The sequence below is a fragment of the Bos indicus x Bos taurus genome, chromosome 7 (assembly GCF_003369695.1).
Source record: "Bos indicus x Bos taurus breed Angus x Brahman F1 hybrid chromosome 7, Bos_hybrid_MaternalHap_v2.0, whole genome shotgun sequence".
Taxonomy (NCBI): Eukaryota; Metazoa; Chordata; class Mammalia; order Artiodactyla; family Bovidae; genus Bos; species Bos indicus x Bos taurus.
Genome location: NC_040082.1, coordinates 14,464,115 through 14,487,065, shown reverse-complemented (window position 1 = coordinate 14,487,065; position 22,951 = coordinate 14,464,115). Strand labels below are relative to the sequence as shown.

The 22,951-nt window shown below is 41.7% G+C and overlaps 2 protein-coding genes across 18 annotated transcripts in view; one reads left to right on the top strand and one right to left on the bottom strand.

The window, feature by feature from the left end:
- The window catches only part of CAST (calpastatin), a 149,634-nt gene extending 128,809 nt beyond the window's left edge, over nt 1-20,825 (top strand). For 13 of the 15 annotated variants that reach the window (XM_027545554.1, XM_027545558.1, XM_027545553.1 and 10 more), the window contains 2 exons: nt 1,067-1,132; nt 2,026-3,796. In XM_027545554.1, the coding sequence (XP_027401355.1) occupies nt 1,067-1,117 (51 nt within the window). In that variant the 3' untranslated portion in view covers nt 1,118-1,132; nt 2,026-3,796. Of the gene's footprint in view, nt 1-1,066; nt 1,133-2,025; nt 3,876-19,783 lie in introns of those variants that run through there. The other 2 variants (XM_027545552.1, XM_027545551.1) reach the window with 2 other exon arrangements.
- The window catches only part of ERAP1 (endoplasmic reticulum aminopeptidase 1), a 129,783-nt gene continuing 112,535 nt past the window's right edge, over nt 5,704-22,951 (bottom strand). For all 3 annotated transcript variants that reach the window (XM_027545550.1, XM_027545548.1, XM_027545549.1), the window contains 11 exons: nt 21,086-21,217; nt 20,855-20,926; nt 19,404-19,558; nt 17,088-17,167; nt 16,336-16,519; nt 14,476-14,632; nt 13,630-13,814; nt 11,805-11,966; nt 11,233-11,373; nt 10,604-10,685; nt 5,704-6,142 (listed from right to left, as the gene is read on the bottom strand). In XM_027545550.1, coding sequence (XP_027401351.1) covers nt 5,987-6,142; nt 10,604-10,685; nt 11,233-11,373; nt 11,805-11,966; nt 13,630-13,814; nt 14,476-14,632; nt 16,336-16,519; nt 17,088-17,167; nt 19,404-19,558; nt 20,855-20,926; nt 21,086-21,217 — 1,506 coding nt within the window. In that variant the 3' untranslated portion in view covers nt 5,704-5,986. The remainder of the gene's footprint in view (nt 6,143-10,603; nt 10,686-11,232; nt 11,374-11,804; nt 11,967-13,629; nt 13,815-14,475; nt 14,633-16,335; nt 16,520-17,087; nt 17,168-19,403; nt 19,559-20,854; nt 20,927-21,085; nt 21,218-22,951) is intronic.

The window sequence follows — 22,951 nt, the reverse complement described above, 5'->3', positions numbered from 1 at the left end:
AAAGAAAAAAACGCCAAGGATATTCTCTTCTTAGAAAAACTGTCATTCAGGAAAAAAATTTTCCCGATAAGCAAAAGCTAAAGGAGTTCATCACCATTAAACCAGTTTTACAAGTAATGTTAAAAAGACTTCTTTAAGCTGAAAAGGGTGCTAATTAGTAATGGGAGAACAATCAAAGTACAAATCTCACTGGTAAAGGTTAATATACAGCAAAATTCAGAATAATTTAATGTAAAGGTGGTGTATTAATCACTGATAAAGCTAGTAGGAAATTTAAAAGACAAAAGTAATTTAAAAAACAGCTAACTATAATAAGGGATACACAAGATTAAAAAGACATAAAATGGACATCAAAAACAAAACATGAGGGTGATGAGTAAAACTGTAGAGCTTTGGAATGCATTTAAACCTAAGTGATTGTCAACTTAAAATATAACTGTAACCCTTATGGTAACCACAAAGTAGCTGCACGAAAACCTTTGGTAGATAAACGAAAGAGAAAGGAACCTACTGTAGGAAATCATCAAATCACAAAAGGAGAGAGCCAGAGAAAAGAGAGCAAAGAAACTACAGAACAGTCAGAAACAGTTCACAGAATGGCAATACGTACACACTTATTAATAAATACTTTGAAAATAATGAGCTGAACTCCCCAGAATACAGAGAGGCAGAATGGATTAAAAAAACATGACACATCTATGTATACTGCCTATAAGAAACTCGCTTCAAATTTAAAGACAGACTGAAAGTGAAGAGATGGAAAAATAAGCCTTGCAAGTGGAAACCAATGATGTTGGCCTTCAAACAAAAAATGAAAGTCTAGAGTAAAACATTTAGAATCACTTAAGGTTATTTTTAGTTTATAAACTTCAAGGGGAAGAATTCAGTGTTTGGACTAAATAAAATACTCAAAAAGGACTATCTTATTTTCCCCTGCTAACTGCCATCTTTTACCTTTTTAAATCTGAAAAACATTTTTCCTCATAAAGCTCTTCTGGTTGATCAGTTTGGGGTACTCAATACAGAAAATAAAGAACTCATTGATGGTTTTTGCTTGTCCTTTTAGGCAAAGGAGGAAACTTCCAAGCCAAAAGCTGATGGAAAAAGTACAAGTTAAAGTTCACACTATTTGGTAAGTTGGGTGTTTGTCACAAATGAAGACCACTGTACCTTCTACCAGCCCGTGTGTTATAGGTGAGAGAAACTAAGTCCATTTCTTGAGTATTTCATGTTCTCTTTATGCTATTGGCAATGAAAGGGACACTGAAATCTGTAGAGTAATTCCCTGAAAAGCAATAAATGGTGCTTCCAGAATGTTTAAAAACATTAATCTTGTAATTAAAAGCTCTTTAAAATATGAGGCCAGGCTTTTAAACAAAATGACCATCTAAGTCTAGTTGACTCTTTGAAACCCAAATGCTCATGACTGCAGGTTACTGTGGCAAAGCAAAATTGACAAGTTACATCTTATGGTGAAATGGCCTTACGATCTAGATATTACCCGAAACACTTGTGGGGTGAGGAGAAGTGCACGCCTACGGTCTGACGGTAATTGCAGGGTTTTGAGAATAGGGCAAAGGAAAAGACTGATAACTTGTGATCATCTTAGTTTTAGAAAGTAAAGCCCTGTGTTTGATTCTACTTTACAGTAACCGAAGAGCTGGTTTGGATGAGGGAGACTCTGACATCTGTCTTGAGAGCTAGGCCCTTATTAATGTCAAAGAGAAGAGGCCTTATTCTAAATGACAAAAGCATATAACTACTCGCTGCAAAAAAATCTAAAAGAAATAACAATGTGGATTAAATTGGATTGGCTCTCTCACCGTGATTCACTTTCATTTCCTGTAGAGGAAGGTATACTGATTAGAACTGCTCCAAAGATTTTCTCCAAAAAAAAAAGTTCTTCTTCTAATTTTCTACTCTAATATCTGCTTAAAGTAAATGCCTCCTTAGATTTATTATGCCTGTAATAAGAAAATAACCTAGCAAATGGTTCACTGGATTTTCTTCTTTGAATTTTTCAAGGTATCTGCATATAAAATCTTCAGCGGGTAGATGGTGACTTCTGAAGAAGAAAAGGCTTTGATAACAGAAACAATTTCTGGGTGGCTTGGAGACAGTGGTATTTGCTGAGTCTTTTGACCTCCTAAACATTGTCTGTTATTCTTTTCCTGAAAAGAAACTGAATTTGTCTGGTTCACCTGTGTTATTCTACTGAGTATTGATAAACTTTAAATTTTTAAAAATTGCCTTCAGTTGGGAGAGAAAGGAACTTTATATTTCTAAGAGATACATTTGATAGTTTCTTAAAGCAGCACACAAAAAAGGAAAAACCTTTGCAAACTTTTGCACATTCTCCCCACAGTGCCTGTAAATCTCATTAGTATTTTCGATTTGCACTTATTTTTGTTGTTAGCATTTGGAAAACGATGCCTCACGTGTTCTTCAGTGTTCTGATTTCTCATGACCCCTTTCCTCTTAGACTTGTGGACTGTGTTTGATGTTTCTTTGGGTTGTTGTTTATAAGTCAGTCATAAAATACTGTGCATTGGGCACATGTCTCCTCTTGAGCTGCTAATCGTAGAGACCCTGGACAGACCAGGAAGCGCCGCACCCCCCTTTCAGGTTGAACTTCTCTTTGCCAGAGGTTAGGACTTCCGCACCTTGTCCGCAGAGACCCAGCGGGACTTGACTCAAGTCAGAAGAGCAAAACGCAGACTCTGTCACTGCATAGCAAGTTTCAAGAATAACAAAACCTAATGCTTAGAATACTCACATGGCTTGATCTCTGCCACAGTACTGCCTTAAGCTGGGCTTGCCATCCTCTCTCTGTGAAACCGAGCAGCCGCTGTTAGCGCAGAGCCATTGCCACGTCAGTCTTGCGCTGTACAGCATGTGGCTTAATGGAAGTTGGGTTTATTGCCAAAAACAAAAACAAACTTCTGCTTAAAAATAAAGAAAAAAGATCTTTTTAACATTAAAAAAAATAATCTGTTTTTTTTTCCCCCATAGCCATTTAAGAACTAGGGAGGGTCTGATATCCGACAACTTGGAAAGGTTTCTCATATTTTTCTGAATGGTTGATGAACATAGCACTGATGAAATTAAATTATCAAAATCCCATCTTCATTTTCTGATAGTGAACGCAGGAAAAGATATCAGGTACACATCATAAAACTGATTTGGAATTCCTGCTTTCAGAGAGTACAGCCTTCCTTAGCATCTGTTTAAACTATTTCTTAGGACTTGGCAATTTCACTAAAAATTAGTAGTATCACTGATACTGTCTAATGGGGTAGGAGGCAAGCAAAATAACAATACTATTCATAATGGGTATCCAATTCTATTAATACTAACAATTCTCTTTAAAAATCATGCATATGCCTGAGATTGCAAACTTCATCCACTTCAAATGCTCTGTCTTCATCTCATGAGAGGTAAAGGCATTATTAGTCTAAATCTGGGAAAGATAAGCCAGGATTATGGTAATTTAAACAGACCTTTTCAAGGCACTAACAAGAAAATAAACACTTTTCCTGAGGGATTTTAACTATGTGTCTGTAAGTAGTACAAAGTTGTTTTAAAAAAAATGAAACCTTTGACATTGACAGATGTGTTTGCAAAGATATGACTCCAGTATTACTAATTTACATGCATATATCAAGTGTTTTTTTAATTACATACCAAATCCAGAGATTTTAAGAAATGCCTGTAAAAGTAAACATTTATTTAAGGTTCTCTGAATATGCCTTTTGTTTATTCAAAATGTCTTCAAGACTTGGGTGTCTGCTGGTAATTAATGATGAACTGAGTAAGCTACAGGATCTAAATCAGTCCTTTTTACCCATCTAATTCACAGTAAATAATTGCAAATACTTGCTTAGAGGTAAATAACATTTTTTATTACCAAAAAGGGTTTTGCACATTGTTGCGGTGATGTGTGTCTCTTTAGAAAACGGACTTCTCCAAAAGCAAATGAAAATAGGTTCCTCAGGTGACCAAAACGGAAAACCACTATGTCCATGTTTCATTACTCAAGATACAAGATGCAATTAAAGGAAAGTATTTTACATTAAAATCTTGGCTTTGTATGTTTTTTAGAAGGAAAACACCTGGGGGGTAGAAATGACCAGTGATTTCTGTTTTTTCGTTCTTAAACCATGAAGTCAGGCAGTATATATAAAAATGGAATTATAAACACATTTATGTCCTGAAAAGACCTTCTATTCCATAGTGTGTTAGAACACATTGACATTTTTCATATCCTATTCCTTTATCTTAAGTTTTGCAATATATTAAACTCATAAAAGATTTCAACTCCAACAACACCATACCTGGTCTTCGCTTAGGCTGATATAAGCAAGTCGTTTCCATTTCACAGTAGCTTACATTTAGTAGAGTCTGCAGTGCTCACTCGGAGAAGGCAATGGCACCCCACTCCAGTACTCTTGCCTGGAGGATCCCAGGGACAGAGGAGCCTGGTGGGCTGCAGTCCATGGGGTCACTAAGAGTCAGACATGACTGAGCGACTTCACTTTCACTTTTCACTTTCATGCACTGGAGAAGGAAATAGCAACTCACTCCAGTGTTCTTGCCTAGAGAATCCCAGGGACGGAGGAGCCTGGTAGGCTGCAGTCCATGGGGTCACACAGAGTCAGACACAACTGCAGCGACTTAGCAGCAGCAGCAGCAGCAGTGCCCACTGGCAATAAACAACAAGTTATTTAGGGATTATAAACCAGACCATCTCATCCTCTGTCAGCCCCATCTCCTCCTACCTTCAGTCTTTCCCAGCATCAGGGTCTTTTCAAATGAGTCACTTCTTCAACGGTTGGATGGCATCACCGACTCAATGGACATGAGTTTGAGTAAATTCCGGAAACTGGTGATGGACAGGGAGGCCCGGCGTGCTGTAGTCCATGGGGTCACAAACAGTCGGACACGACTGAGCAACTGAACTGAACTGAACTGAAACCAGACCAAATAAGAAACAGGGAGGGAAGCATTGCCTACGGAAGGATCAATAGCCCTCAGGTTCAACTTCCAATGAAAGGTTTCTCTCCTAGACCTGAAAGCACTGCTTTTTCAGAAGGGACACTGCTGGTCAGTGGCCTTGAGGAAACAGATGGCACCCTCTAATTAGGATTATCTCAGGAGGGGTCTGTGGAAGGTGTTTGTGGAGTTTTTGCTTTGTTTTGTTTTTAACAAGAATATGAGCAGGCTGTATGAAAACCACAAGTCCAGACAGGACTAATGAAAGCCGGGCTTCCACTTCTCCCTGCAGAGTTGAGAGAAGGAAGCATCTTACTAGCACAGAGATGCAGAAGGCTGGTGGGAAAGAGGGCCACCTCCCTGGAGCTGAGCCCTTCGGCTGGAGGCCAGCCTGAGGCTACCTGCAAGGGAGGGGGCAATAAAGACCCTCACCTGCTCTCTCCCCAACCCCAGCTCTGATCTGCCCTCCTGGGAGTGCAGCCGAAGCTGGAGGACAGGGAAGCCTCGTGATGTGGCCGGACAGGTCTGCCCCTGGGCAAGCAGCAAGCGGGAGAAAGTTGGATGGAGAGGGGGCGTTCTGGCTCAGTGAGCGCCCCAGGGGTTCATGGTTCAGTAGTCATCACTGTTGAGTCTTCTCAGGAGACTGATGCAGCAGCATATGAATGACAAACGTGTAGGGAGCAGGGGTATGGAGACCACGGGGCTTCAATATACAATATAAGAAGAAAAAGGAACTTTACTTCTCCACAGTAGGGAACCCCCGACCTGGGTGTACATTTCGAGATCACACCTATAATGGAACATGTGGTGGCAGCAACTCCCTGAGGAAAACGTGAAGCAGTGGTCTTCACGAAAAGGAAGGAGTGCAATGAATTGAAGGGGCAAGAAGCATCTTCAGTGGGTGCCAAGCTGGCCCATCTCCACTTCAAAAATATTCACATTCAACAAAAGTTTGCAGATTACACATCACAGGAACCAACCAAGAGCCGAACCATTATAGCAGATTAAGCTTCTCATTTTGCAGCCACGCTCTGATCTTATCAAAATTCTTATCCATCCAACGTATGTTTTCCTCGATAGTTTCGATGGTTTGTTGAACACAACGGAGCTGAGACCCGTTTTCCTTCAAAGAGCTGAAGAATTCTTTTACCTTGTGGGGGAAAAATCAGGCTTTTAAAATTTTGTTTTCAGGTTACACAAATGTAAGTTCAGGCTAGTTAAAACTGAAGCCAGAATTCCAGCATTTGTCAAAATTCTACAGAGAAGGCAGGGCCAGGTGTCTGGATACGATTATGTACATAAACTTGAGCTCTGAAATGAGCTCATGCCTCATGATGTCAAGCGTTGCGTTTTTTTTTTTTTTTTTTTTTCTCTGCAGCTTTTTAAAATTTATTCACAGTTGCCAGATTCTAAAAGACTTTGGGGTTTACCATTTTATAATTAAGTTTTAATCTTGTGTATCTATTTTATGTGTCGTCTGTGACATATGCACTGATGCAAACTTAACGTTTTTAAACGTGTCTGAAAAAAGCAGAATGTGCAGAATCTCTTCTTTGCCAAGCCAAACAGTTTCAGCCACATAAAGTGCAGTCTTTCTCTATGGCCCTGGCCACGTATGTTATTATAGAAACACTGCAGGGAGTGGGGTTCTTAGCAAGTTATGGTGGTAATACCCCAAACCTTGCCAATTTTTTTTCTCCTAATCCACAATTGATGTATTGTTCCCTCAAGATAAAATCCACACAACATTCCCCACGGTTTTAGAGAGATAAGAGTTGTTTGGCTATCTCCTCGAAAATATCTGCTGTTGTTTCTCTGCTGGGTGTTTTATCCCCTTTAAGCTCACAGGAGGAATAGGTGGGCTTGGCAACAGCATTGACCATTGTGCTACTCTCTCTCACCGTCAAGGGTTCTTAACTTTTTCCCATAAATTTTCACAGCATTAATCCATCAATTTTTGATTTCGTAGACAGGAAGCAAGTCTCGGCCAAGATGTTTTATTTATTCAGCATGGATTCCAGACAGTTAATTCCTTAAAAACCCATGTCATAATCATAAGTTTGGGGAGAGGAGGTGGGGAAGAATAGGCTTTTGAAAGATCAAATTCCAATTTTAAATGATTCAGGGTTGTTTTAAAATTAAATCTCAGTAGAACTTTTCAGTGAGCTGAAGGCATGCCTTCCCGCTATAACAACCTAGAGAACACCCTGCTTCACTGTCCTGCCTTAAATTGTAGCTCAACCTACTGTTTTTCTATCAGAATTCAAGGTTAATTAATATGCTATTTAAAAAAATCACTCTGGGCAATATCCTTCGATAAACCATCAAGGAAAAAAATATGAAAAAGAAAATGTGTGTGGCTGAGTCACTTTGCTATGCAAGAAAAATTAACATTGTAAGTCAACTATACTTCAATAAAATGTAAAAAATTTAAAAATCACTCTAGGCACACTTTAGTCAAACCACATCAATGGTTTTACTAATTGGTCAAATTAATTAGTCCTAAAGAAGCTTAACACAATAGTACTAAAAGATACCTATAAGAGCTCTAATAAAGCCGGTTGTTAACCCCTGCCTTTCAACTTTTCCGGACCCAGATTTATCACTCCTATCTTCATCTGCCTTGGGAAATCCAGCATCTCAGCTGAGGACATAGATGATTCACACTTGCCTCCTTGAGAACATTTTCTGTGCAATAAGCAGCCTGATCTATGGGTGGAGTAAATGATTAACTTCTCCAGGACTCAGATTGCTCATCTGTAACACTGCAGAGTGATGGTGAGGATGCCGTCGTGTAATGTGGGTGAAGTGCAGAACCTAAAGCCCAGAGGGTGTACCAGGGACTCACCCACATCCGTTTCTTCATGAACACTGACTCTGCTACTTACTCATTGCTCTGGCTTAATTACTGCACAAGACACTGAGGATGAGGCCATGAGTCAGGCAAGCACCCTGTCCTCACGGAGCTTACAGTCTGCCAGAGGAGATAAGAAGTGAACTAGGATGACTCTGCACTGCAGTGGAGAAAAATAAGCCCAGGCCATGATCGCAACTGGGGAGGAGGTGGCCTGCCTTTGACAAAGTGGTCTGCAGAGGTAATGACACTTGAGCTCGAGCCTCTAAAACGAACCTTCCCAGTCTAAAGCTGGGGACAGAGCAAGCCAGGAAGAAGAAGGAAAAAGTGCGGAGGCTTCGAGCTGGGAGAAACACCTAGTGGGGCCCAGGAGCAGAGGGAGGCTGAGTGGCTGAGACGGGGAACACAGAAGTGTGCGGGAATGAGCCGTAGAGGTGGGCCGGGGCCAGGTCATCGCGGACTCACCCACACGGGAAGGAGAGGTTTGAGACGTTAAGAGCAACGGGCAAGAGTTCCAAGAAAGGGTCAGTCCGCCATGGGTTGGTTTTCAGGATGGAAAATGGTTTGGTGCTGGCCAAGTGGCAGGAGGAAGGCCAATCAGGAGGTTATCACTGTAGACCCAGGCAAGAGATGAGAAAGGCTTGGCTGCGCTAAGAGCAGCGAGGCGCAGAGAGGATGGACAGCCGGAAGCAGAGCCAACAGGACTCAGGAGGAAGTGGAGGCAAGGGGAAGGAAGGGCTCGGGATGGTGCCTGCATTTAAATGTCAGCACCACACGTCCCATTCTGATAACATGTCAGGCTCTTGCGTTTACATGTCCTGACGAAGGGGTTTTGTATCTGATGCTTCCTCTGCACACAACACTCTCCTCCTAAACGTCTCCATTTCCGTCTGCACCTGCTCACACGCCCACTCGTCATCCCACAGAACAGCATCATCCCTTACCCACTCAGTCACTCTCCTTCCCCTTCCTTATTCATCTTCAGGGCATATAACTACCCGACATAGGCTGATGTGTTCCTGACTGTCTGATTCTCCTGGTAGAATATAAGCTCTGTGAGGACAGGGACTTTGTATATCCTGTTTCATCACTGTAGCCCTGACACCTAAAACCATAACTGCTGGAGAGTAAGAATGAAGTATGTCTTGAATGAATTAATGAGAAAATAAATGAATGATCAATCAATAAATGAAATCTTTTGTTGCTACACATCGTCACAGCCCCTGGCTGGTTCTGCAGTCATCACACAGAGTATGTCTGCCGTAGACCTCACTAGAAGGTCAAGCTTGAATTATTGTGTGCAAGTTAATTTTACAAGCCTGGGTGAGACTACTGAAAAACTGGAGAAATAAGGGGTGTCATATTTCTTTTTCATTTTTCAAAGCAGTCTCTATCAAGTTAGATCATGGAACTACACAACTGAACCATTCCTAAAAAAGTGAATATTAGGCTTTTGGCTTTTATCTAAATGCAACATTTTTCAAGCCATGTAAAATGTGTTCTACAACTTTACCATAGAGAACAAACACTGTTAGAGGAGAGCCAGGCTTCCCAGGTGGCTCAGTGGGTAAAGAATCTGCCTGCAATGCAGGAGTTGTAGGAGCTGAGGGTTTGATCCCTGGGTTGGGAAGATCCCCTGGAGAACAGCATGACAACCCACTCCAGTATTCTTGCCTGGAGAATCACACGGACAGAGGAGCCTACAGTCCATAGGGTCGCAGAGAGCTGGACACAACTGAAGTGGCTGAGCACACACACATGCACCACAACAAAATGACCCATTAAGACTGAAGTTTGCTTTTGTGGAAACCTTGCATGTTCCATGGGTCTCTCTTGCCTGACAATAACTCATACTATTTTCTCATCTTTCCTTGGCTGCTAGGAAGCTGTGATAAATGTAGAGTACAACTGCAATAAATTGTCCTCAGCATAAATCCCTCATAAAATTACCTCTTTCTGAACATTATGCAGCTTTTTGTTAACATTGTTTTATATATAGACCTTACAAGTGGCCTAAAATTCTTTCTGAAAGTAGATAGTACATAAAGTAAGTAATGGGAAACCATGAGCTTGAATAATGGAGAACCTAGTTTCCAGACCGGCCTCTTTCAAAATAACGTAGATGATCACTTCAGTCACTTATTCCTCCAATAATCACTTTTAATATCCTAAACAGGGATTAGCGGAGAAAACAATGGCACCCCACTCCAGTACTCCTGCCTGGAAAATCCCATGGACAGAGGAGCCTGGTAGGCTGCAGTCCATGGGGTCACGGAGAGTCGGACATGACTGAGCGACTTCACTTTCACTTTTCACTTCCCTGCATTGGAGAAGGAAATGGCAACCCACTCCAGTGTTCTTGCCTGGAGAATCCCAGGGACGGGGGAGCCTGGTGGGCTGCCGTCTATGGGGTCGCACAGAGTCGGACATGACTGAAGCGACTTAGCAGCAGCAAACAGGGATTAGATGTCTAAAGTAATTTTTTTAAGCCCTAAAATTTCCAGTGTCAGAGCTAAGACTTCTATGTATGGGGAGAGGAACAGCTTACAATTATTTGTAACTGATTTTTTGCTAAAATCAAAACCACCATACTGAACAAAACACACATCCAGAAAGAACATGTACTCAGTGACAAAATTCACTTCTAACTCAGCAGGCCCTTCAAGTATTTTGCTGATCCCCTATTTATCAGATAACCTAGTAGCTAACTGTCACTTAGGTTTAAAAAGAAATATTTTTATTTATTTATTTTTTTACCTCTTCGAGCCGTGCTCTTGTTGAGAACTGATCTGTTGTTCCCGTTACCATGTAGGCTATGGAATTTGAGCCAAGTTCAAACCTAGAAATAGAAATTGTCAAAATGTATTATGAAGTATTTGCTCATTCTATATGTACTTTTAAGTGCCTCAACAAATGTTATAGCAATCCACCAAACACTAGTTAGGCATGAAAAAGATACGACATGATCCTTAGCTCCAAGGGGCTAAGATCTAGTTGTAAAAAATAAACGCACCAGCCACTGAATAAAAGCTAAAGTACCCAAAAGAAAATGACACAAGTAATAAGTGCTACTTATAAAGGCAGATGCAATGCGCAAGTACTAAATAGAAGACTTGGATTGAACTGTGCAGAAGAAGGCTTCATATAGTTCACAGGGTACAGGAAGAGATTATTCCACGTGGCATGAAAAACTTGACCACCCAGATCCACTAGTTAGCACTGAATTAGAGTTTCATATTTTCTAAGGATATTTTGGGTACCTCTATCTCCTATCTTCAGTCAAAAGAATCCCTTTGGATAACCCCTGATACCTGACAAACTCGGCTAAAACACAGCGAGGTTCAGGAATTTTTCCCAGTCACGGCACAGTTTTTGGCACGACTTACTTTTGCACAAGTTTGTTCCAGTTTTCCCTCAGAAACTGCCAGGCCAACGGATATCCCACTGGGTTTCTGCCAATAGCTCTAAGAATATCTGGAAACTCTTGAGTTTTTATTACATCTCCCTTAAAACTTTGATCTAGTAGCCTAGAATGATTAAGAGACGTGTTAGCAATGAAGAGGCCCTGGAAAAAGTTCTGAACTTTTTAATACAATGATTTGTGAAAGAAAAAAAAGCTGAGAAACTCACTATAGCTACATAATAATAAAAACTAACATTTATATTTACAACACCCCTTCTCATATATTCTCTCCTTTTGCTCACAAGTGGCTAAATAAGGATACCAAGTATATATTTCTAAATGTGTTAAAGATACACAAATACATACTCCTCAAAATATTTTTCCTAACACTCGCTGCTCCCTAATTATTTACCATACACATTAGATGTGCACTCTCCTGCATAAATGTTCCCAGCAGAAAACACGGTTCCTGGCCAAGAGAACGAAAATAGATGCCAGAAGGATCTGCTCTCATTTAGTTCCTCTTGGCTACATGAACATGAATGAATTACTCACCACTGAAGCTTTTCTTTATTTTGGCTGATACAGAGAGCAAATTCAATTTGGTTTTTCTCAGTACTGGACAATGACGACTGGTATTTACTATAAAGAAAATCCCATCCTTCGAGGGTCTGGGCCCCCACGGCAAACACTGCCAAGGTCACATCGTTGGGCAGGCTGTGGAAAAGAACACACCAGGAGACAGGCTGGAATGAAGGAAGTGTGTTTGCATGCAGGAGACTTACTTATGAAGTGATAAACCGCTCCACAATCAGAGATGTGTGCTTGGAAATATAAATAAAAACAACCTCTTTCCTTCAGTAACATTTTATGAAAGAGGCAAGAAAGAGTAACTGAAATTAGGTTTTAAGTAGCTTTCTCAAAAATACACTGTGAAATGCCACTTCTTTAAATACATCTGTTTCTAACATACTTGAATGATGCCAAGTGACTCAATAGGTAGTCACTTTTCAAGACAAAAGAAAAAAAATTCAAACTAGACTTAAGATGAAGTCTATGAACAAAAGTCAGGAACCCAAAAGGACCACTGTTTGCAGGCACTTCTTTAAATGGAAGTGCGTATGTTGTTAGCTTAGTATTTCCTGCATGGGATTTAAGCCACAAATGTAAAAGGACTTGGTCCCTGCCCCGTATCCCTCTGTGTCCCCTCCCCACCTGTCCGGAGCTTGAGAGGCCTGAAAAAGCTCTGATGAGAGGCACTGCCTCTCTTCCTGTCCAGCACAGCTGTCTCAGTCTAACAAGGTTTTGTATCTTTGTGTGTGTGTGTGCACGTGCACGCACTCAGTCATGTCTGACTTTGCCAGGCTCCTCTGTCCATGGGATTATCCTGGCAAGAATACTGTAACAGGTTGCCACTTTCTACTCCAGGGGATCTTCCCAACCCAGGGATAGAACCTGTGTCCCTTGCGTCTCCTGCACTGGCAGGCAGGTTCTTTACCACTAGAGCCACCTGAGAAGCCACCTTTGTATCCTTGAAGTGAAGTGAAAGTTGCTCAGTCGTGTCCGACTCTTTGCCACCCCATGTCACTCGTGTGAGAGTCGTGTCACACGTTTCCACCTAGTCCATGGAATTCCCCAGGCAAGAATACTGGAGTGGGTAGCCTTCCCTGCTCCAGGGGATCTTCCCAACCCAGGGATCAAACCCAGGTCTCCTGCACTGCAGGCGGATTCTTCACCAGCTGAGCCACCAGGGAAAACCAAGAATACAGGAGTGGGTAGCATATCCCTTCTCCAGCAGATCTTCCCGACCCCAATAGAACTGGGGTCTCCTGCATTGCAGGCAGTCTTTACCGACTGAGCTATCAGGGAAACCCAAAAGAAAGGATTATCTGGGGCCAAGTGAAACTCACTCAGTTGTGTCCGGACTCTTTGTGACCCCATGGACTATACAGTTCATGGAACTCTCCTGGCCAGAATCCTGGAGTGGGTAACCTTTCCCTTAGCTCCAGGGGATCTTCCCAACCCAGGAATCAAACCCCAGTCTCCCACATTGCAGGCAGATTGTTTACCAGCTGAGCCACAAAGGAAGCCCTTTTGTATCCTTAGCTATATAAAACCCCCCAGTAAATATTCTAATCCCATTCTAACTGTTCAGATATTTGACTTTTATGCATAGAAGTTTCCTCTTAGCATTTCTTTGAGCAGACAATTGAGAGGGGCATAGATAAATCTAAAAGAAAAAAATATATATATTTTCCCCAAAGAGCACAAGAGTCTTATCCATACTTGTTTCTTTTTTACCCCAACACTGAGTCATAATGATGGAAAACAGAAAAGATACCCCTTACATGAACAAACTAGTTGGTCAAAAAAAACAGACCTGAGGTTTCCACCGGCTTCCTGCCACTGTCTGAAATAGCCTTCTGCCTTCTGCACGCAGGGCTGGTACTTGCGCACGCAGGCGAGGAAGAGCAGCTGACTCCGCAGCATTCGCTCCGAGACGGAGCCCTCATCCGTCCACGTCTGCTTGTCAATGAGGTCCCTCAGCAGCCTGATGAGAAAGGCCTGTGGGAAAGCCACACCGGTCACCAGTCATCTCGTGGTTTTATAGAACTCAGTACACCCTCGGGTGATGGGGATTGCTTCTTAAAGCTTAGGCCAACTCAGATTTTCAAAACCATGTGGTTCGGTTTCTATTTAATTATAAAAGGGGTCAAAAGCAAGAAATGATGAATGATTCGAGTATTTTCCTAACCATCTTATAAATATATACTTAGTCTACTTAAAATCAGGATGGGCTGTCACTTTCAAAACACAGTAAGAGAGACAGTCGATGTGACGTTTTAAGAGCAAATTATACAACAAGACTTCATGACATTTTACCAAAAGTAACAACTGTGTGCCTCCTGCTTAAGTACCTGAGTCCCAGAAAATCTTAAGAGCAACCATCACAATACAGAAGTAAAATGACAAAAAGAATTAGCCACACAAGGGAATGACAAGCCCCTGAAACTTAAGAAAAGGATCTGACAGTACCATGCCTGTTTTTAGTGCCAAAATAAAACCGAAATCTTCACGGGTCAACTCAGATATGGAGATAATGGCAATTTTCTTTAAAATATGTCAAGACATGTATAAAATATACACCGTGGTAAGAAATCTTTTCCACACCCACACCAAAGCAAACTGGTTATCTAAAACTATTCAATTTATTCCAGCCTTTTACCTTGAATTGAGTTTCCACTTCATTCATCTCTCTCTTCTCCATTAACTTATACATCGGTATCAGCTCATTCAAACCTTGAAACACTGGCATGATTTCAGTTTCATGCTTCAGGTACAAGGTTAAATCCAAGGCTTTTTCAATTGACAGCTTTCCAATGCTGGTCAAGAGACACTGGGGTTAGCAGTTTGAAAGAAAAATCCAGGAAATCAACTATTTGCTTCAAAAGTTATTTTAACAAGCTTCCAGCAAAATATTCAGTCAGATACAGACAACTCCTTACAGATAATGACCTTTATTCTAATAGCTTTCCTGTCAAACATAACACATGTGGCATTTTGCACTGTGAAGGAACTTTCTCGAATAGCAGAGCTAGGGTTCACCAGCTCTGCTAGTTGTGGTTAAGACACAATGGCAGCAGGTCAGCATCTGTCCCTCTAGGAAACATCGAACCTTGCTGGACTGCCAGTATGAAACAGGAACTGTGACCAAAGATCCCTCAGGAAGCTTCACCAGAGAGGCTGCCACTCAGTCAGCAGTATGAGTCCCTGGAGTTAACACATCCTGGTCTCCGTTTCAAACAGAAACTGAATATAAGAACAGAATTTTGGACTCTGTGGGGGAAGGCAAGGGTGGGATGATTTGAGAGAGTAGCATTGAAACATGTATATTATCACATGTGAAACAGATCGCCAGTCCAGGTTCGATGCATGATACAGGGTGCTCAGGGCTGGTGCACTGGGATGACCCAGAGGGTTGGGATAGGGAGGGAGGTGGGAGGGGGGTTCAGGATGAGGGACACATGTACACCTGTGGCTGACTCATGTCAATGTATGGCAAAACCAATACAATATTGTTAAGTAATTAGCCTCCAATTAACATAAATCGATTAAAAAATTTTTTACAAATAAAAAAGAAACTGAATATAGATCTAAAAAATTCATCATTATAATGAGAGTTGGTCTTAAAAGCCTCAGTGGTAGGGTACACACTCACATAAGTAAACGCAGTGATTTAAGCAGCGGTGCGCTGCGGAGGGGAATATATTCAGGCAGAAACGGCTTCATACGCAACCCCTATCTTTACCCGCCACTGATTTCTGTCACTGGAAGAACTCAACATTTTAGAGCAGAGAGACATGGAGCTGAGAATTACAGTATTCTCTCCCACTTGGGGGATTCCTCTTGGACGTCACTTCTACCTAAAGAGTGAAGAAGTTTGAGTTTTAGGCATGGGGAAGATTTCCTGAAAAGCCAGTGTTATGGGGGGAAAAAAAAAGTGAACATTATCCTCTCCCACTCAAAGGTCATTTGGCTGGACCGTGTCCTATGAGCTGCATGCCATAAAGATGCTGTGACGTCCAGGCATCCAGTTTGGGTAGCGTGGGAGCATGGGCATGGGACAGGGGAACTGCTCTCCTTTAGTCCAAGAGATGTAATGACGACAGCTTGGGTCTGGGCAACCTTAGTCTTCTAAGAAGCCTTCACCCGGCAGGGAGAAACCTGATCTGTTACATACAGCAAGGCCAGGAAAAGCTGCTGGGCTAGGATTTAAGGGCCAGGCAAAGGACTTCTCCGGGATGTCGGTCTCGTGGTTTTCCACACTTCTGCCTTCATCTGATCCAAGTTGTTAATGAAAAAGATTAAAATACAGATTCCTTTCTTTATCTCGGTCCTCAGCAGACACAGATAAGAGGTTAATCCTGAGGCTAAAAGCAACCCTGAATTGTTAGGAGAACTTGGGAGAAAACATCCTTCAATTTCTTATTAGCAATCAATCGTTTTCATCTTTAGAAATCAGAGATTTGAACGATAACAGCAGCTTTCAGGAATAAACCAGGAACGTGAGGGGGGCTTGCATTACCTGACAAGCTGAAATGCATTGTTAATGAGACTGGCCCGATCGTTACTGCTGATTGCCGTGTGTGTTCCTTTTAAAAGGCCAGTCAGAGAGTCCCATCCATCATCCTCATAATGCACAATGTAATAGCCATTCATTCCGACATTAAATTTGATCCATTCCACCTCTTCTGGGAGGATGAGCACATCTAGAGCAAATAAAGTAAATCACAGCTCTGTTTTCTCTCTTGACTGGTAAAAGCTTTTCTGATCAGAGACGACAAGGAAATAAAGGCAGGCTTAATACTCAACAACTTTAACACTGAAATGAGTTTCATATTGAATGCACTGCTTTAAGAAACCAGAAACAGCATCCCAATAGACAAAAGCCAATACTAGTTTAAGACATGAATTTTGTGAGATTTATAGACTTATGAGAAGAATGCTGCCATGTTTCAGGCCACATGTATGATACAACCCATCAATGTTAAAGTCAGGGGCGATTTTCCCAAGTGTCTCTCCTCCTCAGCATTATATAACTCACCTGTTTTATTCCCTACCTGGCAAGATATTGGCCTTCTTTTTTGCAACTGGACAGTATTTTTAAACCTATATTCTTCACTAGAAATTGAAAGTCAGGGATCTGCTGAAGATGAAGTCTGACCCGATCATTTTTGTTTTAACCAAGATAAATACCCAGGAAAACTGATTATCTAAATCCTATACATTTAAACGGTTCCTTCTTGAAGTACACTAGTTAGGTCTACAACAAATTACCTGTTCTTGTCTTCAGCAAAAAGCGTTGGACTGCGTCTGATTTGCTGGTAATGAATGTCAGTGGGACATGCCACAGGAACCTAAGAAAAGGAAGACAGACAGTTCACTTGCGATTCAATGCAAGCAGTTCCTAAATCACCCACCATGTGCCAGGCACTGGCTTGTTTAAACAAAGAGGGTACCCGAAACAGCTAGAGTTAAGAGCTCAAAACATCCCAGCCCATTTCCAGCTTTGTGGGAGCTGCCAGTTCGGATTCGATTCATTCTTCTTGGACTCCTTGAATAGAGCTAGGAATCTGGGCTCAAGGGAGCCCTGATAGTCTCACAGAGATCTCAGGGGGCGTGACTGTAAAGTGAGACCACCAGAAGTAGGGGAGTTGACAGCCTGTGCCTTCCATATACTCAGAACAGCACATCATCACTTCCATGGAATTCCTGCCAAGGATGCACAAACTGAATCTGACTGTGAAAAAATAAAACCAGCAGAAAACCCAAATTAAAGGACAGTCTTTAAAATAGCTATCCTCTACTCTTCAAAAATATCAAGGTCAAGAAAGACAGACTGAGGAACTGGTTCAGAAATCAAAGAACTAAAGAGATGTGACAAGTAATACAATCTGATCCTATATTAAATCCTGAACCAGGTTTTTTCTTTTTTTTTCTTTTGCTATAAAGACATGATTAGGACCACTGAGTAAAGTTGAATAAGGTTGATACATTTGATAATAGTATTATATCAAGTTCATTTCATAATTTTGATAAAGGTTCTGTGATTATATAAATCAATTTTCTTCTTTTTAGAAAATACTACTTATGACAAATAGATGGGGAAATAGTGGAAACAGTAACTGATTTTATTTTCTTGGGCTGCAGACAGTGACTGCAGCCAGAAAATTAAAAGACGCTTGCTCCTTGAAAGAAAAGCTATGACAAACCTAGACAGCATATTACAAAGCAGAGACATCACTTTGCCAACAAAGATCCGTGTAGTGAAAGCTATGATTTTTCCAGTAGTCATGTGTGGATGTGAGAGTTGAACCATAAAGAGGCTGAGTGCTGAAGAATTGATGCTTTTGAACTGTGGTGTTGGAGAAGACTCTTGAGAGTCCCTTGGACAGCAAGGGGATCAAACCAGTCAATCCTAAAGGAAATCAACCCTGAATATTCATTGGAAGGACTGATGCTGAAGCTGAAGCTCCAATAATTTGGCCACCTGATGTGAAGAGCTGATTCACTGGAAAATACCCTGATGCTGGGAAAGACTGAAGGCAAAAGGAGAAGGGGGCAGCAGAGGATGAGATGGTTGGATGGCATCACCAACTCAATGGACATGAGTTGAGCAAACTCCGGTAGACAGTGAGAGCCAGAGAAGCCTGGCATTCTGCAGTTTATGAAGTCACAGGGTTGGACACGACTTAACAACTGAACAACACACTGAAGTATTTCAGAGTGAAGAGGAATCATGCCTCCAACTTACTCTCAGTTAAAAATATGTTTGCCATATATACAGAGAAATAAAGATCATATTTTTGGAATTGTTTGATATTTTAGGTTATATATAGACATATAAAATAAATGTGGTGAAGAGTTAACACATATCTGGGCCAAGATTATACGGGAATTCTTTGCTCTCCTTCTAAGTTCTCCAGAGGTCTGAAATCATTTCAAAAAAAAAATTTTAAGTGTCCATCCAGCGACTGAGCAACTTCACTTTCACTTTTCACTTTCATGCATTGGAGAAGTGCAACCCATGGCAACCCACTCCAGTGTTCTTGCCTGGAGAACCCCAGGGACGGGGGAGCCTGTGGGCTGCTGTCTATTGGGTCGCACAGAGTCGGACACGACTGAAGCTATGCAGCAGCAGCAGCGTCAGTCAAGTTTCAGTGTCTCATTTCCAGCAATGTCCTCTGTAGTGTTAAGCTGACAAACAGGTTTGGGGATCCAAATCAGACTGGCAAAAAAGAGAATCAAGTCTCTTGCATTTCCCAGAAATCACCTGAATGTTTATGTCCTTGCTCCAACCCTACTGACAGGCACTGTTGTAATTTAGTGACAAATGCTTAGAGCTGACTTCAATCCAGTAACTGAAAATTACCATCATGTCTAACTACAAACCATGAGAATGCTAAAGTAATTATATATCATCTTTATCCTTTTGAAAAGATGGTGGTGTGTAAGTCAACTTCATAGGGTATTTAGATTTGATTAACGTGTTTTGCAACAAAGGGAAGGGTACTAGTTCAAAAACAAGGGTTCATCCTACCAGGCAGACGTCATTACTGAGGCAACAAATGAGCTTCTCCCTGTGAACCTTACCCAGTTTCTGGGGCATCGGCCGCGCCTTTCACATAGTACTCTTGCTTCATATGTACGTTCCTGCCTCTCACGGTGATGGTTATCAGGGGGAAACCCTTCTGCAGCGTCCAGGTGTTCATCATGGTTTTCACATCAAGGCCTTCCTGTCGCCAGTGCTGGTTTATGAGAAAAAGGCAGATACGTGAACTACTCGGACCCACCTCTAAGAAGAGAGCCCAAACTTGAGCTTGCAGGGGCTGCAGCCGGTGAAGCTCTTCTCTGTCCCTTCCTCTGCCCCCAGCCCCAAGCCGGCTCTCTTCCCCTGCTGGCTCCAGCCATAGCATATCAGAGCACTAACTATTCGCTTTTCATTCTCTCCTTTTCTTCTGTCTTAAAAACAGGTACCATACCTGGTTCTCCTGGGCAGACCTTGGGTTTGGCATCGGGCACAAAAGCAGGCATGTGTATGAAGTCAGGGAGAGAAAGAGCAGAAAGTGGCCAGGTGTGCAACACCTCCGTAAGGATGCTGTCTATCCAACAAGCAAGACTGGGGGAAAAGTGCTCCATCGAAAGCCCGTACTTCCCAAGTGATAAAACCGACGTGGCCCCCAACCCAACACACAGCCATTAACGCAAATGAGCATTTATTCTTTGATACTAAAAAAGCTTTCAAATAATATTTAAGAGCTAATGAAAGGATAAAACATTCCAAGGGACACATCTAGAAACTATGGAATAAATCTGTCTCTGAAAGCAAAACAGCCAAGAAAATAAAAATCGAGTGGATATAATTCTGTTGAATCTCCAGGCTCACACTGAGTTACCTGTGAAAATATCCCACAGGCCAGATAAACAGAGACTCAGGCTGCTTTGTGATTCAGGTGTTATGAATTCTTTATAGCTTAGCAGTTAAAGACATGAGTTAGATCTCAATTCAAATCCCCGCTCTGCAATTCACTAATCATATGCCTTTGGATTTCATTTCCCCAGCTGTAAAAATAGGGGTAATAGCATTTGCTCATAGGCTTATTGTGAAGAATAAAGCAGATTATACACGTAAGTGCTTCACACGTGCCTGACACATCGTAAGTGCCTGAGAATGCTCACGCCATCTATGTTTTTTTTCCCCCCACAAATGAAGGGCTATGGAAACAATCGACACAGCCTGATGGATACAGTCCTAATCTACCACAGAAGCACATCATAAATCTACTGCTTTCCACAGAGTGAAGCTGAAGAAATTAATATCAGTGAGATAATGTTCCCAAAGATGGCTGGAAAACTTCCTTGTATAGAGAGACTTAAGAAAAACTGTAAAAGGCTGTCACTCTGGTATAGTTTAAATGCAGCCTTATCTACAGAGAGACTGATACGATCCAGGATCTCGGAAAGCTTGGCACAGAGTTATCCTTCCAAGAAAATGGAGTAAAAGAATGGGCTTTGGGGTAACACGTACAGACGTGAAAACTTACCGCGGTTGAAGATGCATGTTCACCTCTAGAACAAAATCCATCCATGTGTTGTGTGTCATCTGTAGGGCAAATCTAAAAACCAAAAATAAACACATCACTCAGTCCTTTGGGAAAAAAAAGAAAAACCACTCGTGATTCTTCTCAGAGGAATGAATGTGGTACAGAACAAAAACAAAATAAGGCAATAAGCCTGCCAACCCCAAACACAGAGACACATGAAAACATACTCACGCTTGCCATACTATTCCACAGGTCCTCGTTTTTCGTGTTTTTATAGCTATACTTCTGCAGATAGTTTACAATGCCACTTTTAAATGCATCGGCACCAAGATAGTCCCTTAGCATATTCAGAATACAAGCTCCCTGAAAAGACCATATAAATAATTGTTAGCTATAGTCGGCCTCCGTCTCATATACTGCCACTATGTTGGAGCCACTCGTTAAGATGCTGTAACATTTTTAGCATCTGATCACTTGTGGAACAAATAGAAAAAGTGGGTTACACCTGGACCGATTGAGGCAGGGGATCAATACGACTCTTCATGCTTTAGTCACCAGGACTGCTATTTTTTGTCAGTATTCAAGCTTCCCCATCATCTGCCAGCTTCCATGATTCACAGGCGAGTGGGAGACGGTGCAGAATAAACACAGGACTTTGGACCACCACGTGGCCCTCCCACCGCCCCTCTAGGGCAGGAGTGGGGAGAGATGGAATCAAAGTTGAGAACAGGTGAGAAATGGCGGAGCCCGTTGGGCAAGAATTGGCAGCCTTGAGCACAGAAAACTGGTCCAGCAAGAGCAACGTGAGAAAGGGCAAGAGAAGTCCCAGACACTCTGCACTCCTGTAATAAGAGCTCTTCCCCCTCCTCACCCACTCTCCTAAATCACAGGTCACAAACTCGAATACCTCCAGTGGTCAGACAGGTGACAAACGAGCAACAGAAGTCCAAGGAAAAGAAAAATGCTTTCACATTCTTTGTCTCCCCCTGAACTTTTCATACAACTAACCACCAAGAACTTTTCCTCCTTCCTCCTTCCCTCTCGCTCAAAACACCACCCTGAGTTTTCCAGGAAATCATGAGTCCCCCTTCCTAGGAAACCCTTCCTACTTCACTCCCTGAAAAGCCTCAATTCATCTTTAAGACATAACTCAAAATCTCCTTTTCCAAGAGAATGTCTTAGGTCCCCTCAAGGTAGAGACAGTCTCTCTCTCTCTCTGGTTCTAGGAGACAGTAGAGTCACTAGATGGGCAGAGCCTGGGTCCCTGAAGGGTCTGCATTGAGTGCATATCCCTGCCAACAGGACGAGGATTTGTGAGGTATAATTTATGGAGGTATAATTGATAGATAACTTCAGCTTTGGGTATATAATACTTGCATATACTGCACAAGGATCACCGCAGTACACCTTGTTAACACCCATCACGACACAGTTACAGTTTTTTTTTCTTGTGAGGAGGACTTCTAAGATTTCCTCTTAGCAACTTTCAAACACACAATACAATGCTTTTAACTACAGCTCCATGCTGTACATTATATCCCTATGATGTATTTTATAACTGCAAGTTTTTACTTTTTGACATCTTCACCTATTCCCTAAGCCCCTGGCAACCACCAATCTATGAACTCACTCTTCGTGTGTTTTTGCTTTTAGATTTAACCTATAAGTGAGGTCATACCGGATTTGTCTGACTTAATTCATTTAGCATAATGCCCTCAAGATTCATCCATGTGGTTACAAGCGCAAAGCTTTCCTTTTTCTATGGCTGAATAGTCCACCATGGAATGGACACTTAAGGAAACAGCGATCTGGCCTATTGCAAATAAGGCTGCCAGGAACACGGGGTGCATGTCTCTCTTTTAGCTACTGTTTGTTTTCTTTGAATAAATTCCTCAAAGTGGAATTGCTGGCTATGATATCTCTATTTTGTAATATCTTGTTTTCTATCCTGTCTTCCATGGTGGCCAGACCCAGTTACATTCCCACCACAGTGCACATGGGTTGCCTTTCTCCACGTCTTCTCAACACTTGCCATTTGTCTTTTTTTTTTTTTTTTTAACTTTACATAATTGTATTAGTTTTGCCAAATATCAAAAT